At 45.3% G+C, this 17314-nt stretch overlaps 1 protein-coding gene across 1 annotated transcript in view; it reads left to right on the top strand.

Moving 5' to 3' along the window:
- The window catches only part of LOC121581895 (growth hormone receptor-like), an 85919-nt gene that overhangs the window by 52820 nt on the left and 15785 nt on the right, over positions 1–17314 (top strand). Inside the window, exons 3-6 of the mRNA XM_041897288.2 lie at positions 11661–11793; positions 13021–13193; positions 14584–14762; positions 15198–15351. Coding sequence (XP_041753222.2) covers positions 11661–11793; positions 13021–13193; positions 14584–14762; positions 15198–15351 — 639 coding nt within the window. The remainder of the gene's footprint in view (positions 1–11660; positions 11794–13020; positions 13194–14583; positions 14763–15197; positions 15352–17314) is intronic.

The following is a 17314-nucleotide window of genomic DNA, read 5'->3' as shown; positions in this document are numbered from 1 at the left end:
AATAAATAATTCTCTCTACAATTATTCTGACATTTCACATTCTTAAAATATAGTGGTGATCCTAAGTGACCTAAGACAGGGAATTGTTATTAGGATGAAATGTCAGGAATTGTGAAAAACTGAGTTTAAATGTATTTGGCTAAGGTGTATGTAAACTTCTGTCTTCAACTGTACACACACACACACACACACACACACACACACACACACACACACACACACACACACACACACACACACACACTACACACACACACTGTGCCTCAGTGGCTTATCAGCAAGAGAGCAACAGGATACAGAATAAAACAGAGCTGTGTTCATGGCCCAAGTAACAAACAGTAGCTGAGACAGATCAGAAAGGTCATTTCTTTATAGCGGGGCTGTTCAATTCCAGTCCTGGAGGGCCGAAACACTTTTGGTTTTTGTTTCTACATGGTAGTTAATTGCACTCACCTGGTGTCCCAGGTCTGAATTCGTCCCTTATTAGAAGGAGAAGATGAAAACCAGAAGTGTTTTGGCCCTCCAGGACCCACATGGAACACCTTTACAGGGACCATTAGTAGACGTCCTAAAATGTTATTTTGGGACGTCTCCAGAGCAAGCTGGGAACTAGACAAAAGCCTCCAGGGGGCCATGACAGAACATTTGAACCCATCAGAGTCTAAACCCTGTCTAAGCCGGGTGGGGGGTTCTACTAAGCTATATGGAATTGTTTTAAGAAGGTCATACCAAGGATCGTTTAACTATTTGATTTAGAATTTGAAGACCCCTTGAAGTATAAAACAATTATTTGATGAAATAATTATTTGGGCCTTACTGCAATTAGCCCATACAAACGCAGTGAATAACAGATTCACTACATGGAACAACAGATAGTGCCCCAAAAATATCAAAAGGAAGTTTGTTCTGAAGTGTCTGTCCTATATCTAAGATATATAGGAAATATCTTTTAAAATGTATTCAACCCCATATATACACTACCGGTCAAAGGTTTTGGAAAATATCAAGACTTTGAAAGTTTCTTCAAATGCAGTCGCAAAAACCATCAAGCGCTATGATGAAACTGGCACTCATGAGGACCGCCACAGGAATGGAAGACCCAGAGTTACCTCTGCTGCAGAGGATAGGTTCATTAGAGTTACCAGCCTCAGAAATTGCAGCCCAAATAAATGCTTCACAGAGTTCAAGTAACAGACTCATCTCAACATCAACTGTTCGGAGGAGACTGTGTGAATCAGGCATTCATGGTCGAATTGCTGCAAAGAAACCACTACTAAATAAGGAGAGACTTGCTTGGGCCAAGAAACACAAGCAATGGACATGGGACATTAGGGCCCCGTGTAGCTCTGTTGGTAGAGCATGGCACTTGCAACGCCAGGGTTGTGGGTTCGTTTCCCACGGGGGGCCAGTATGAAAATGTATGCACTCACTAACTGTAAGTCGCTCTGGATAAGAGCGTCTGCTAAATGACTAAAATGTAAAATTTCATGTCAATGCTAATATGGCAAAATAATTTGCTAGCTAGCTAACCAACAACTGTAACGATGTATTTGAGAGACAACAAGTGGTCATTGTGCAAATGTATTTATGTTTTCAATAAACATTGGAGACGGAATATAGCTTATATGTTGTGTGATGTCACGAGAGGCTACACAGCTTTCAGCGGGATTGCTCAAGTAGTGCAAGGAGACCAGGTTCAACCAAAACAAGGATTTTATTAAAGGTCTTGGGAAACTAACGAAAGTATAACACAATTCTGTTCTCTGGTGGCTCTTTAAGGGTTAACAGTTCAGGGATGTCTCTTCCACATCCAAAATCATAACTCTCCCTCGCTCAAATAACTTTTCCCCAGTCTTACTGTATTCCACGTTGCAGCTAGTGGCCAACCCAGCAAAACGTCCTTCCAAATGTCCCACACGTATTTCCACAGGTGCATATATCCAAAGGTGAGTATTTCCCAAAGGTAAGTATCTCCAAATCCTTATATTCCTCATGGAAGTGGACGTGCAGCACTCTTGTCCTCCAGAGAGCCCAGGTTGGAGACCGTGTCTCTTCCCTTCAACAAACCCTCAGCTCATCAGCTCCTGATTTGTTTCAGGTGCGTGGGAAGATTGGCCATAGAGGGGTGGAGTTCCCGACCATACCAGCAGATGGAGCCATAGCTGTCTGGGTTTGCAGCCATCTCAGGGGGATGTAACGTCCCTCCAGGACACAGCCTCTCGTGACATCACACATCCCCCTCCTCGGGACCGACGTCCTCGTCGGGGTAAAGGCAGCGAAGAAGGCATCACGCCGAGAGGGCGTCCGCATTGCCGTGGTGCTTGCCAGACTGCTCTCTCTTCAACTCCTCCAACTCTAGGACCAGGGACTCAGCCTCCTGTTGTCTCTCCTTGAGTTTCTTACTGAACGCATCAGCCTTGGTTTTAGCAGAGTTTAGCTTCTGTTGAGCAGCTTTCAGTTCCTTCTCTCTCTCTGCCTCCGCATTCTTCATCTTGTTCTCCAACACCTTGTACTTCTCCTCTGCCTTCTTCTGGACCTCCTTACTACTGCGCAGGGTCTCCTCACACTCCTCGATGGTCCTGCGCAGCCTCTCCAGCTCCTCCTGTTGCTTATGGAAGGAGCTCTGTTGGAGTTTAGCCTGGAGGATATCTAACTCTTCTGTCTTCATGTCTAACTGTTGCTTTAACAAACGATACCTCTCAGCGGTCCCCTTCAGACCAGACAGTTCTTTGTCCAGATTCTGTAGCTCCGTCTCTGTGTCGGTCTGGGCACCTGCCATCCCTATCCGAGCCCGGGCGGGAGTGAGTAATTCGGAGGATTGCACCGGAGCCTTCCCAGGATGAGTCTTGCCTCTCCGTTTCCGAGGTACTCGGGTTATCCTCTCCTGAGACTCTCTCCAGAGTGGGTAAAAGGCTGGGCAGTCTCGTCCAATTAGGACAGGGACGGGGAGGGAATCAACCACCCCGCCGTCGTGTGTATGGTTCCCCGTGTGCTGGTCATTGTAAGTTCAGTAATGGGGTATTCTCTGGTGTCCCCATGGACACAGGAAACTGGGAGGACTTTCCCCGGGGTCAGACACGTTGGGCCCACCAAATCCTTACGCACCAGGGTGGCCCGGCTACCAGAATCCAGTAAGGCCTCCACATCATGGTGATTCACAGTTACCGGGCAGGTGGGGGGTCGATCTGGGCCGCCATCTACGACTCCCAAGAGCGAGGCAACACGGTGTGTGGGTGCTGAGCTGGAGGACTCCGCAGTGGGCATAGGTTCATCGGCTGGTTTCCCACACTGCCAGGAGATATGTCCCATCTCCCCACACCGGTAACACTGTCGAGTTTCCCCCCTCCTGGTGTACTCTTCTTGGACCCGCCTGGTTTCTGGCTCCCCCTGGAGCCGGGATAAGTCCTGGCGTGGCTGGGTTCGAGACCTTGGGGTCCTTTGGACGGGTTCTTCCCATTTGTGGTGGGGCCGCACTCCTGGGGTCTTTTCGGGAAGCATTCAGCATCTCCGCTGTGGCCTGGTACTTTTCCACAGCTTCCACGGTCAGATCAGCCGTGGTCAAGGCCTGTTGACTGAGGAACCGTTTTGCCTCATAAGGCAGGGCGCGTAGGTAACGATCCACCACAACGGCCTCCACCACCGCCGCTGCTGTATTCCTCTGCGGATCCAGCCATTTCCTTGCGATTCGGACAAGTTCATGCATCTGCGCCCGAGGAGGTTGGTCTGGTTGGAAGGTCCAGCTGTGAAAGCGCTGGGCCATACCAAACTTTGTGAGTCCATATCTGCTGAGGATCTCCGACTTCAGGGCATCATAGTCAGTAACCTGGTCAGGGCCCAGGTCCCGGACAGCATTCAGCGATTCCCCGGTTAGAAAGGGGGCTAACAGACCAACCCACTGTTGCTTGGGCCAGGCTTCCCTAGTGGCCGTGGCCTCAAATGCATGCAGGTATGCCTCAATGTCATCGGTAGCTCCCCATCTTAGATATAAAGTCACTTGCCTTTATTGGGCGGGTATTTTGGACCACCCTCTGTCTCTGCAACTGCAATTCCTCTGCCTTCAGAAGGTTGGCTTTCTTTTGCTCCTCCAAGAGAGCCACGTTTGCTTGCATCTGGGCTTGCTGGCCAGCAACAAGGGCTTTCAATATGTCCTCCATTTCAGTCGGCGGGGAGCCTACGGCCAACTTGGAAAACTGGGTGATCAAACCTTCGGTATCCTCCTCTGACATGCACTATTAACGCTTGAGCGTGCCCGTATTCTCCACCACCTGTGACGTCACGAGAGGCTACACAGCTTTCAGCGGGATTGCTCAAGTAGTGCAAGGAGACCAGGTTCAACCAAAACAAGGATTTTATTAAAGGTCTTGGGAAACTAACGAAAGTATAACACAATTCTGTTCTCTGGTGGCTCTTTAAGGGTTAACAGTTCAGGGATGTCTCTTCCACATCCAAAATCATAACTCTCCCTCGCTCAAATAACTTTTCCCCAGTCTTACTGTATTCCACGTTGCAGCTAGTGGCCAACCCAGCAAAACGTCCTTCCAAATGTCCCACACGTATTTCCACAGGTGCATATATCCAAAGGTGAGTATTTCCCAAAGGTAAGTATCTCCAAATCCTTATATTCCTCATGGAAGTGGACGTGCAGCACTCTTGTCCTCCAGAGAGCCCAGGTTGGAGACCGTGTCTCTTCCCTTCAACAAACCCTCAGCTCATCAGCTCCTGATTTGTTTCAGGTGCGTGGGAAGATTGGCCATAGAGGGGTGGAGTTCCCGACCATACCAGCAGATGGAGCCATAGCTGTCTGGGTTTGCAGCCATCTCAGGGGGATGTAACGTCCCTCCAGGACACAGCCTCTCGTGACATCACAGTTGTTAACAATCTAAGCCAACCTCATCTGTTTTGCCCCATGGTTGTGCACATGTCATTTTTGTTGCTAAAACAACCAACCCCTCTGTTTCCAACTAATTTGTTGATGATGCCATATCTTTTTTACTACAGAACATAGACACGTGCCATTTTCACATACATGTATGTTGAGGTTGGGGTGGTGCTGGAGATGATGAATATGAAGTTGAAAATTTTTGAAATGTTCCTTTAAGGGAACATTTTCTAAAGTTGTGAGAAAGTTTGTTGTTAGCTGGGCCATTACCAAATGAGTTGGAAAAGGTCTCAGCTTCAGCCCCATATCCCCCAGGCTCTTCAGGGCAATTAGCTAACCGTTTAGCAATATACCCACCGATACATCTCTATCATGCCTTTGCTCTTTTCAAACCAGGATTTATCGCTAGTCACTCGGCAGATTTGGCATTCCCATAAAGTGTTTTATTTTGACTGGTGAGGGTTTGTATGATGCATGATGACCAAAGCTGACATCAAGGCAGTGAGTCTGGCTCTGTTTCCTAACTACGCTGTATGGACTGGTACAGGGAGGAAGAAAGGCAAACACAGTTTTTCAACCTGACAGAGAGAGAAAGAGGAGTGAGTGTACAAATGCAGTACACACTGACTGGAGCACACACTGACTGGAGCACACACTGACTGGAGCACACACTGACTGGAGCACACACTGACTGGAGCACACACTGACTGGAGCACACACTGACTGGAGCACACACTGACTGGAGCACACACTGACTGGAGCACACACTGACTGGAGCACACACAGACTGGAGCATGCACATGACCACACAAACAAAATCTATTTATCTGAGCAATCGTATTATTATAAAATAATATGTAATTTATTCAAACAGTATTTTGCAGTATTTGCATTATTTATTTTATAGTCTTTTTTGCTCATCTTTATCAAGTGTGCCAATAATGTTGTACCTGACTTTAGATGACATCAAAAAAAGCTACTGACAAAGGTCTCTGGACATTTTGAAATTTTCCATTTTAGATCAGTTAATTGTCAAAAGTGTACAGATCAAAGGTTTGAATGAGCAGCATGTGAGCATGCAGGAAACCGTTTCACCTCGGACCGTTCACCTCTGACACACTTTAGGCTGGGATGCTGGATTGATGTGTCCCGTTGGTGATAGATTAGTGGTGAATTGCCAGTTTACCTTGACTTCCTCCTCAGTGTATGGTAATTTAGCAGACGCTTTGATATAAAACCACCTACAATGACGTCAAAGATATTTAAAACTTCAGTATTAATTCATCACAATCGTTTCACTTAGCCTAGTACACAAGCTACGATGGAGTACACCTCCTTTTGATGGGGCCTTATTATTATTGTTGTATCCATGACTCAGAGATTAATTTGATCTTAGTCTATTTTGATCAAGTCTGCTAACATTTAAAACGTATAGAGAAAGTCATGATTTGACATTCGTAAACAATTTACTGTTCAGAAGTCTACCTGTAGTATGTTTTTTTTTATCCATTTGAGAAGGTTCTTTAATGCAATATTTCCATTCATGCTTAGCCTATTCGGTTAGCCTTGCAGTAATTGCCAAGGCAGGCCAGGGGAAGGCAATTATTTCTGCTGTTGTTTTATGCTACAGATGTAGGATCTTAATTTGATCACTCTTTTGTTGCTGAGAATTTTCCTGCAAAGCAGGAAATACAAACGTAGTGTATTTGAGTTTTAAAACGGCTTCTAAAGTTTGTAATTTCCGCTTAGAAATGTTTGACTTGATTTGCCCTAATGAAAAATGTATCAACCCCTACATAAATGTCCATTAATTATAATCCACATAATCATTCACATTTCCTGTTGCTGCAGGATTATTTTCCTGCTATAGCAAACTGTCTCAAATTAAGATCCTACATCTGTACGTGTTTACTTCAGTGCATCTCTACTATGAATCAACTCTTTCAGTTGGCAGGGGTCTAGGGCAGGGGTTAGATTTTCTGGTTAAAATTGAACTCAAGAGTATCTTAAAGCTTCAATATGTAACTTTTTGGGCGACCCTACTAAATTTACATAGATACAGTGGGGAAAAAAAGTATTTAGTCAGCCACCAATTGTGCAAGTTCTCCCACTTAAAAAGATGAGAGAGGCCTGTAATTTTCATCATAGGTACACATCAACTATGACAGACAAAATGAGAAAAAAAATCCAGAAAATCACATTGTAGGATTTTTAATGAATTTATTTGCAAATTATGGTGGAAAATAAGTATTTGGTCAATAACAAAAGTTTCTCAATACTTTGTTATATACCCTTTGTTGGCAATGTCACAGGTCAAACGTTTTCTGTAAGTCTTCACAAGGTTTTCACACACTGTTGCTGGTATTTTGGCCCATTCCTCCATGCAGATCTCCTCTAGAGCAGTGATGTTTTGGGGCTGTCGCTGGGCAACACGGACTTTCAACTCCCTCCAAAGATTTTCTATGGGGTTGAGATCTGGAGACTGGCTAGGCCACTCCAGGACCTTGAAATGCTTCTTACAAAGCCACTCCTTCGTTGCCCGGGCGGTGTGTTTGGGATCATTGTCATGCTGAAAGACCCAGCCACGTTTCATCTTCAATGCCCTTGCTGATGGAAGGAGGTTTTCACTCAAAATCTCACGATACATGGCCCCATTCATTCTTTCCTTTACACGGATCAGTCGTCCTGGTCCCTTTGCAGAAAAGCAGCCCCAAAGCATGATGTTTCCACCCCCATACTTCATGGTAGGTATGGTGTTCTTTGGATGCAACTCAGCATTCTTTGTCCTCCAAACACGACGAGTTGAGTTTTGACCAAAAAGTTCTATTTTGGTTTCATCTGACCATATGACATTCTCCCAATCCTCTTCTGGATCATCCAAATGCACTCTAGCAAACTTCAGACGGGCCTGGACATGTTCTTGCTTAAGCAGGGGGACACGTCTGCACTGCAGGATTTGAGTCCCTGGCGACGTAGTGTGTTACTGATGGTAGGCTTTGTTACTTTGGTCCCAGCTCTCTGCAGGTCATTCACTAGGTCCCCCTGTGTGGTTCTGGGATTTTTGCTCACCGTTCTTGTGATCATTTTGACCCCACGGGGTGAGATCTTGCGTGGAGCCCCAGATTGAGGGAGATTATCAGTGGTCTTGTATGTCTTCCATTTCCTAATAATTGCTCCCACAGTTGATTTCTTCAAACCAAGCTGCTTACTTATTGCAGATTCAGTCTTCCCAGCCTGGTGCAGGTCTACAATTTTGTTTCTGGTGTCCTTTGACAGCTCTTTGGTCTTGGCCATAGTGGAGTTTGGAGTGTGACTGTTTGAGGTTGTGGACAGGAGTCTTTTATACTGATAACAAGTTCAAACAGGTGCCATTAATACAGGTAACGAGTGGAGGACAGAGGAGCCTCTTAAAGAAGAAGTTACAGGTCTGTGAGAGCCAGAAATCTTGCTTGTTTGTAGGTGACCAAATACTTATTTTCCACCATAATTTGCAAATAAATTCATAAAAAATCCTACAATGTGATTTTCTGGATTTTTTTCCCTCAATTTGTCTGTCATAGTTGACGTGTACCTATGATGAAAATTACAGGCCTCTCTCATCTTTTTAAGTGGGAGAACTTGCATAATTGGTGGCTGACTAAATACTTTTTTACCCCACTGTATGTGAGTTATAGATCTGTCATTGTCATTGAAAGCAAGTCTTAGAAGCGGTAGATCTGTTCTATGTGTGCTATTTTTTCGCTTCCCATTCTACAGTTTAGTTTTTGCGTCTTTTACTTTAGGTTTTGTGCACCAGCTTCAAACAGCTGAAAATACAATATTTTTGGTTATGGAAAAGATATATCACAGCGGTTTAGATGGTACAGTGATTGTCTACACAATGACTGCTTGTTTTGTCACATAAACAAAAATTAGGCGAACTATTAGAATTTTAGCAACCAGGAAATGGCGCAACTATTTCTGCCTTGTCTATGTTTTTAAAGTGAAGCAGTAAGTGTGTCTAGGCAGGGGCCGTTTTTACCCACAAGCCATCAGGCTGCTGACCACCTGCACATCAACAGTCTCCTTGCACTGACTATTAGCACATATGCACCCATATACCCAAACACACGAACACAAACTTTGTTTAAGTGCCTCCCTGAATTTATATTTCTGGATTTATATTTATTTGATTATAACTATTCCTTCTTGTTATGCAGCCTGTCGAGAGTGAACCTGCAAGTAAGCATTTTTATTGTACTATGTTGTGCCATGTGAATACAGTATGACAAATAAACTTCAAGACTTGACATGTCTTGACTTGTCGTGACTTGTCTTATCTTGTCTTGACTTGTATGCCATTCTCCTTGCTGTAGGTTTTGGCCTCATGGCTTTCCAGGTCTGCGGTAACTCTGATTGTGGCAGCTGGAATTCGAGGGGTGGGAGTTAGGGACGGTTGAAATAACAGAGTGCAGGGAGCAACAGATCGTCCTTGATGTGAGGGAGAGAGAGAGAGAGCGAGAGAGAGAGAGAGAGGGGGGGGAACAAGGGAGCGAGAAAGAGACAGTGAGAGAGAGCAATGCACTGAAATATGAGATGTAGGCCTATACTCACATAGAACCTGTGAATGTACATGTTTTTAACATCCCAAAGAAACTGAGAAATACACTATATATACAAAAGTATTTGGACACCCCTTCAAATTAGTGCATTTGGCTATTTCAGCCACACCCGTTGCTGACAGGTGTATAAAATCGAGCACACAGCCATGCAATTTCCATAGACAAACATTGGCAGTAGAATGGCCTTACTGAAGAGCTCAGTGACTTTTCAACGTGGCACCGTCATAGGATGCCACCTTTTCAACAAGTCAGTTCATCAAATTTCTGCCCTGCTATAGCTGCCCTGATCAAATGTAAGTGCTGTTATTGTGAAGTGGAAACGTCTAGGAGCAACAACGGCTCAGCCACGAAGTGGTAGGCCACACGAGCTCACAGAATGGGACCGGCGAGTGCTGAAGCGCGTAGCGTGTAAAGATTGTTGCAACACTCACTACCGAGTTCCAAACTGCCTCTGGAAGCAACGTCAGCACAATAACTGTTTCTTCGGGAGCTTCATGAAATGGGTTTCCATGGCCGAGCAGCCGCACACAAGCCTAAGATCACCATGCGCAATGCCAAGCGTCGGCTGGAGAGGTGTAAAGTTCGTCGCCATTGGACTTCTCTGGAGTGATGAATCACGCTTCACAACCTGGCAGTCCGACGGACGAATCTCGGTTTGGCGGATGACAGGAGAATGCTACCTGCCGGATGAATAGTGCCAACTGTAAAGTTTGGTGGAGGAGGAATAATGGTCTGGGGCTGTTTTTCATGGTTTTGGGCTAAGCCCCTTAGTTCCAGTGAAGGGAAATCTTAACACTACAGCATACAATGACATTCTAGACGATTATGTGCTTTCAACTTTGTGGCAACAGTTTGTCGAGATCTGTGTTTGGAGAAATTGACTGGCCAGCACAGAGCCCTGACCTCAACCCCATCAAACACCTTTGGGATGAATTGGAACGCAAACTGCGAGCCAGGCCTAATCGCCCAAAATCAGTGCCCGACCTCACTAATGCTCTTGTGGCTGAATGGAAGAAAGTCCCTGCAGCAATGTTCCAACATCTAGTGGAAAGCCTTCCCAGAAGAGTGGAGGCTGTTATAGCAGCAAAGGGGGGACCAACTCCATATTAATGCCCATGATTTTGGAATGAGATGTTAGACAAGCAAGTGTCCACATACTTTTGGTCATGTAGTGTATGTTCCATGTTGACGATGATAATGATTGTGACAGTATGGTGATGATGATATTACCACTTATCAAAGGCAAAGCGTGTCCACAAACTAAAAACGTATAAGATAATTTTCATTGAAATAGCTAGTAGTTGAAGATTTATGAGAGTAGATAACTTTGCGTGTGTGTGCGTGCGTTTGTGTGTGTGTGTGTGTGTGGTGTGTGTGTGTGTGTGTGTGTGTGTGTGTGTGTGGTGTGTGTGTGTGTGTGTGTGTGTTCTGGGTTCTGTGATTTGTGCTGCAGTCAGTAGGGGAGAGCAGAGAGCAGAAATCAATGGCACCTTCAGATGCTTATTTATGGTTGTGCCAAACCCAGAGCCTCACAACTGGATGACAAATTGTCTGGAAGCGAGGATGGGCCGGTGGGGGTGTGGAGGGGGTAGAGGAGGAGAAAAAGAGCTGATGAGGGGAGAGGGGTGGAATAGAAGTGGCAATGGAAAAACAGACTAGGAAAATGTATATTTAGGTTACACTCAGGTGCCCTGCTACCAAGATTTGAAGACAGATTTACTCAAAATGTCACTGTTTTCTACAGTAGTAATGCTCTGCCTGATTGAAATGCACAGTGCACGGCTAGCAGGGGTTTGGAATGTGTATAAATATATGAACAGCCATTGATTTACTGTTGTATGAAATGCTGTGCCTCTCCCTGCCTCCCAAACTCAATTACACTCAGTTCCACCCCATATCAAAGTTTGTTCCAAGTCCACACCTCAGAAACCAGAGGCCTGCAGATTTCTCCTAATGAAAGATTTGATCCTCACCACAGATGGAGGAATCACATACTGTATCTTGTCTTATACAGTAGCCTATATGTCATTTTCTTACAGTTTGCTTCTCTGTGATCATTGAAGAATCTCTCTATCTCTCTTTCTCCCTCTCTCTCTCGCTTAGAATTAAAGATTGTGCTCAAATCGAACTACTGGGCCAATAAAGGTATTTGTTAAATTATAGAAATCTCTCTCTCTCAGATCCCACCGTCCAGGGTCCTCATTTGACTGGGTGTAAGTCCAGGGAACAGGAGACGTTTAGGTGTTGGTGGAGTCCCGGAAGCTTCCAGAATCTCACGGAACCTGGAGCACTGCAAATCCAGTACTGGAAGAAGTGAGCCGAGAGAGAGACCTGTGTGTGTGTGTGTGTGTGTGTGTGTGTGTGTGTGTAAATAGTGTAAAGAGTCTGTGTGCTTTATATACCCCTGAAGTATCTTAAGAAATTATTTAAGTTGTATTCTCTTTTTATCAATGACTCATGTGGACTTGAGAGTAGGGGTGTGCCGATCTCATCATACTCATATTCGTAATCTTATCCGTTTTATCACACTTGATACTCGTGATCGGATTTACTCGTGATCGGAAAATCTGGAAGTGTGCTTTAAATGCCGTTAAAGCCTATACCTCAAATGAGCATTACTGCACTGACACTCAGAGCACATCGTCATGTTCCTTCACTCACATTACTGCACTGTCACTCAGAACACATCGTCATGTTCCTTCACTCACATTACTGCCCTGTCACTCAGAACACATCGTCATGTTCCTTCACTCACATTACTGCCCTGTCACTCAGAACACATCGTCATGTTCCTTAAGTCACATTACTGCGCTGTCACTCAGAGCACATCGCTATGTTCCTTCAGTCACATTAATGCGCTGTCACTCAGAACACATCGTCATGTTCCTTCACTCACATTACTGCGCTGTCACTCAGAACACATCGCTATGCTCCTTCACTCACATTACTGCGCTGTCACTCAGAACACATCGCTATGCTCCTTCACACACATTACTGCGCTGTCACTCAGAGCACATCGCTATGTTCCTTCAGTCACATTACTGCGCTGTCACTCAGAACACATCGTCATGTTCCTTCACTCACATTACTGCACTGTCACTCAGAGCACATCGCTATGTTCCTTCACTCACATTACTGCGCTGTCACTCAGAACACATCGTCATGTTCCTTCACTCACAATACTGCGCTGTCACTCAGAGCACATCGCTATGCTCCTTCACTCATTCACACACATTGTTAAACGACCCCGACAGATGAAAATGCATACTTACTTAGACCTATAACTTTTTTTCAGATCACGGCTAATAATACAAAAATACTTGTGTCATAATCATATTCGAAAATTCTCCATATCCGTTACGATACTCGTTTTGTCAGAGTACTCGGCACACCCCTACTTGAAAGTATACCTGCATAGACTTCTAAAATCTGTATAATAGACCTCTAAAAGACCTCTCTCTCTCTCTCCCTCTCTCTCTCTCTCTCTCTCTCTCTCTCTCTCCCCCTCTCTCTCTCTCTCTCTCTCTCTCTCTCGCTTAGGAATGACTTGACGAAGGAATGGAAGGAGTGCCCTGACTACTCCTCCTCTGTGAAGAACGAGTGTTTCTTCAATAAGAACAACACGGTTATCTGGATCAAATACTGTGTGCGGCTCCACTCTGAAAGCCAGAACAAAACCTACGATACCTTGTGCTTCGAATTGCAGGACATCGGTGAGGGCACAACAGAGACATGCTAATATGTGCTGTTATAGTTAACACTTAGTTGATAGCCTCTAGACACTTCTTTATGCCCAGATGCAGAACTGAAGGATCTGAATGGGTCCGACTGGCTTACCAACTGGGTGGGGTCATCAGTGGCTTCATTTTCTGGAAGCCACTGATGTCTTTTAAAAATACACAACTTGACTGTTTGAAATACACAATTGTCATCAAGTCTCAGTCTTGATGTCGTCAGTGGCAGTTGACTTTAACACGTAGTTGCTTCCATCTACCTGATTGGTTGAGGGGCCATCCAAACGTGTCGTGGGACGAGGAGTTGATTACTGTTTCATTAAATCATGTTGACGGAAGTAATTGGGTTGACATGAAAACCTGCAAGCACACTGGGTTCCCAGGAGGACCAGGAGCAGGAAGGCCTAGAAGGCCAACACGTTATCACTATCTGCCAGAAACAGCAGGACAACAACATTGTCCTGTTGCATGTTGGTCAATGTCAGACCATACCCACACAGTTAGATGCTCCCACAGTTTTAAGATACTGTACCTAATTTGGACCTCTGTGGGTCCTTTACCTAACAGTGGGAATATGTGTGGAAATGAAATATTGCATGTAAAGCAGCAAGTGTTGTTATTATTCAGGGAGGTTTCACACCGACTGGACTAGTGGACACAGGTACACTGGCAGGGACACATGTTTCAGTCATGCTTTTCTGATGCAAGGTGGACAGTGTGATAGACATTGTCTATAGCAGGGTTCCCTAACTGGCGGCCCGCGGGCCAAATTTGTGATTTTATTTGGCCCCCCAAGTAAAAGTCATAAATGAACTCATAATTAAATAATTTATTTTACAATTTTCGTTGTTGGACATCAAAGACTGTAAAATCACCAGGAAATAATCTTTAAGTGATTTTAATGTAGGAAATCTGTTGCTAAGTGTTCCCATAGAGACACGTGAACGTATCCCAATGTAATCAAGGTTTGAAATTATGTTTTGTAAAATACTATATCTGTTTGGGCTTCTTGCGGTCAATTGGCAGTGTACAAATTATTTATAATTATGTTCTGACCCCCTGACCCTCCACTCATGAAAAAATCAGGCCGTGGCTGAATGTAGTTGGGGTCTATAGACTAGCATGGGGATGTGAGACTCTGGGAGCCGCAGGGGGTACAAGCTTTGTTCCAGTCCAGCTCAAAAACACATGATTAAACTAATTGTGGTCTATGTTGAAGACAATTCTAAATTGGTCTCATCAGAGCATTATGCAGATGGAGAAAGAAGCCACTTCAGACTATTAAAATACACCCAAAGTCCTGTCACTAGATTGGTCATTTGTTGGCCAGTCATTCATATACTGACCTTTGCCCTTTCACCCCTACCAGTGCACCCTGACCCCCCGGTGGCTCTGAATTGGACACTGCTAAACGTCAGCCGGTCAGGCCTGAACTATGACATCATGGTGAGCTGGGAACCCCCGCCCTCTGCCGACGTATCCGTTGGATGGTTGACACTGGTGTATGAAGTCCAGTACAGGAGAAGGAACAGCTCACACTGGAAAGTGGTGAGTCACAGGCACACTCACACACACACACACAACCTGACGGCACTTCCAGCCTATTACCCAGCAGCCTCTGCAGCTTTGATGGGGCCGTAGCGGAAGCCAGAGCTAGGCCTTCTGGCGAAAACATGGTCTTGATGAGGGGCAGGGGTCAGAGGAGTTAGAGGGCAAGGCCAAGGGAGGTCACTGACAGAAATACCCCCAGATCAACCTCTCATAAAGACACAAACAAGTAGAGAGATCCTGTTGTTGACTGCCTCAATCAACGACAGTGCCAAGTTTGTTTGTGGCACTGAAGACTGTTTATAGAAGCTAATTTATTCTGAGACATAATCACTTTTTATTTGAACATTTCATAGCTTTAGATCGTATTCCTCTCTTACAAAGTTTTTTCCCATTTCTCCCTCTCCCCCTTCCCCGTCTCCCTCTCTCTCTCAGTTGGAGCATGAGTTTGGCACCCAGCAGTCTATCTACGGCCTTCAGACAGGAGAGGAGTACGAGGTGCGCGTGCACTGTGCAATGAGGGCCTTCAATAACTTTGGGGAGTTCAGTGATGTCATCTTTGTCCACGTGCCAGAGATTCCCAGTAAAGGTGAGAGGTCAGGGTCGGGTTGGGGTCAGGCGAAGTCGGGCAGGGCAGGTTGGGGTCAGGCAGGGCGGGGTCGGGGTGGGGTCAGGCAGGGTGGCTCGGGTTGAAGCAGAGGGAAGAGGAGGGCCGGTGTTGTTTACACTATTAAATGTAGTTTTACAGAGACAGTGCACATTAATCAACATTACTGCAAAATAGTTGGGAAGAGATTTTTGACGTACCGATCCCATGGCATAGTGTTTATGAACTGATACGCAAAACAACGCTGGATTCAAAACGTAGAATTTTTCAATTTAAATTATTATATAAAATTCTTGCTACCAATAGAATGTTATTTATATGGGGGATACAATCTTCCCAGCTCTGCAGATTTTACTGCGAAGAGACAGAATCATTAGATCATTTGTTTTGGTACTGTCCATTTGTAGCTTGTTTTTGGACACAGGTCCAGGAATGGCTAAAGGATTGCAATATTTACCTGAAGCTAACCCTGCAGATAGCATTACTGGGTGATCTGAAAAGTCATAGTCAATCGATCAATAATATAATACTTTTAGCAAAAAACATTATTTTCAATTTACAATCTGTAGAAACAATGAGAATAGAAAGTTTCAGAACTTTTGTAAAACATCACAGTACAGTTGAAAAATATATGGCAAATAGAAATCCAATATGGATGGTGTTAAGAGATAGATGGGTGGTGTTGAATGGAGTTGAAGGATGGGACTAATAACAACTAACAACAGCTAATAACAACAAGATAACTAATAATGTAAGCATACTGTGTCCATAATAAGTATATAGGTTATAGGTTGAGAGCTTTTGTGAAAGAGCACAGTTAGAAAGATATGGCATATAGAAGCAAACCAGATGGACATCATGAAAATGATCAGAGAGGTTGAGGGTAGAGGAAGTTCAGGAGTAAAAACAAACAAAATAGAATTATTGTAAAATTGATTGTGTCCATAAAGTGTATATAGTATGTGTCACGGTTTCGGCCGAGGCTGCTCCTCCTCCTTGTTCGGGCAGGCTTCGGCGGTCGTCGTCCCCGGAGTACTAGCTATCACCGTTTGATGTTTTCGATGTCTGTTTGGTTTTGTCTGATTGTGTACACCTGTTTCCTGTTTGGTTGATTATGTCTCCTATAAGTTTCTCGTTTGGTTAGTCTTGTGTTGTGTGTTATTGTCCGCCTGTCCGTAGGAGCTGCGAGGTTCTGCTCTGTTTATTTGTTTTGGTGTTTTTACGCACAGTTTGCGTAATCGCTCGCCTCTGTTTGTTCGAGGCCCGTATTTTGTATTTTGTCACTTTATGACAAGTAAAGTCTGTTGGACTAAGCCTCTGTGTCCTGCGCCTGACTCCTACACCACATCCACATCAGCTCCTGACAGAATAACACACCCTTATGGAGTCAGCAGGAGCAGCGGCGGCACCCAAGTCGCTGGAGGAACGGATCAGCGATCAGGACACCATGATCCGGCAACTTGGGGCCGCCATGAACGAGGTGTCTAACACTCTGCGCCGTTTGGTCACCGGAGAGGTGCCCACACCTCCGCACACCTTACCATCACCATCGGCCAGTCCTCCTCTTCCAGCACCAGAACCCAGTGGTATTCGGCTCTCGCTCCCGAGGGCATATGATGGTACCGCAGCCGGGTGTCAGGGGTTCCTCCTGCAGGTGGAACTCTACCTGGCCACCATACACCCGGCGCCCTCGGGATACGAGAGCGTCTCCGCCCTCATCTCCTGTCTCACCGGCAAGGCGTTGGAGTGGGCCAACGCCGAATGGAGGGGAATAGACGCCGCCACCATCACCTACGCAGAGTTCTCCCGCCGCTTCAGGGCAGTGTTCGACCATCCACCTGAGGGGAAGGCGGCGGGGGAGTGTCTGTTCCACCTCCGACAGGGGAGGAGGAGTGCACAGGAGTTCGCCCTGGAGTTCCGGACTCTAGCGGCGGATGCAGGGTAG

This window comes from Coregonus clupeaformis, unplaced genomic scaffold, assembly GCF_020615455.1.
Source record: "Coregonus clupeaformis isolate EN_2021a unplaced genomic scaffold, ASM2061545v1 scaf0020, whole genome shotgun sequence".
Classification (NCBI taxonomy): Eukaryota; Metazoa; Chordata; class Actinopteri; order Salmoniformes; family Salmonidae; genus Coregonus; species Coregonus clupeaformis.
Note: the sequence above shows the minus strand (reverse complement) of the source record. Positions and strands in the feature narration are given on the sequence as shown.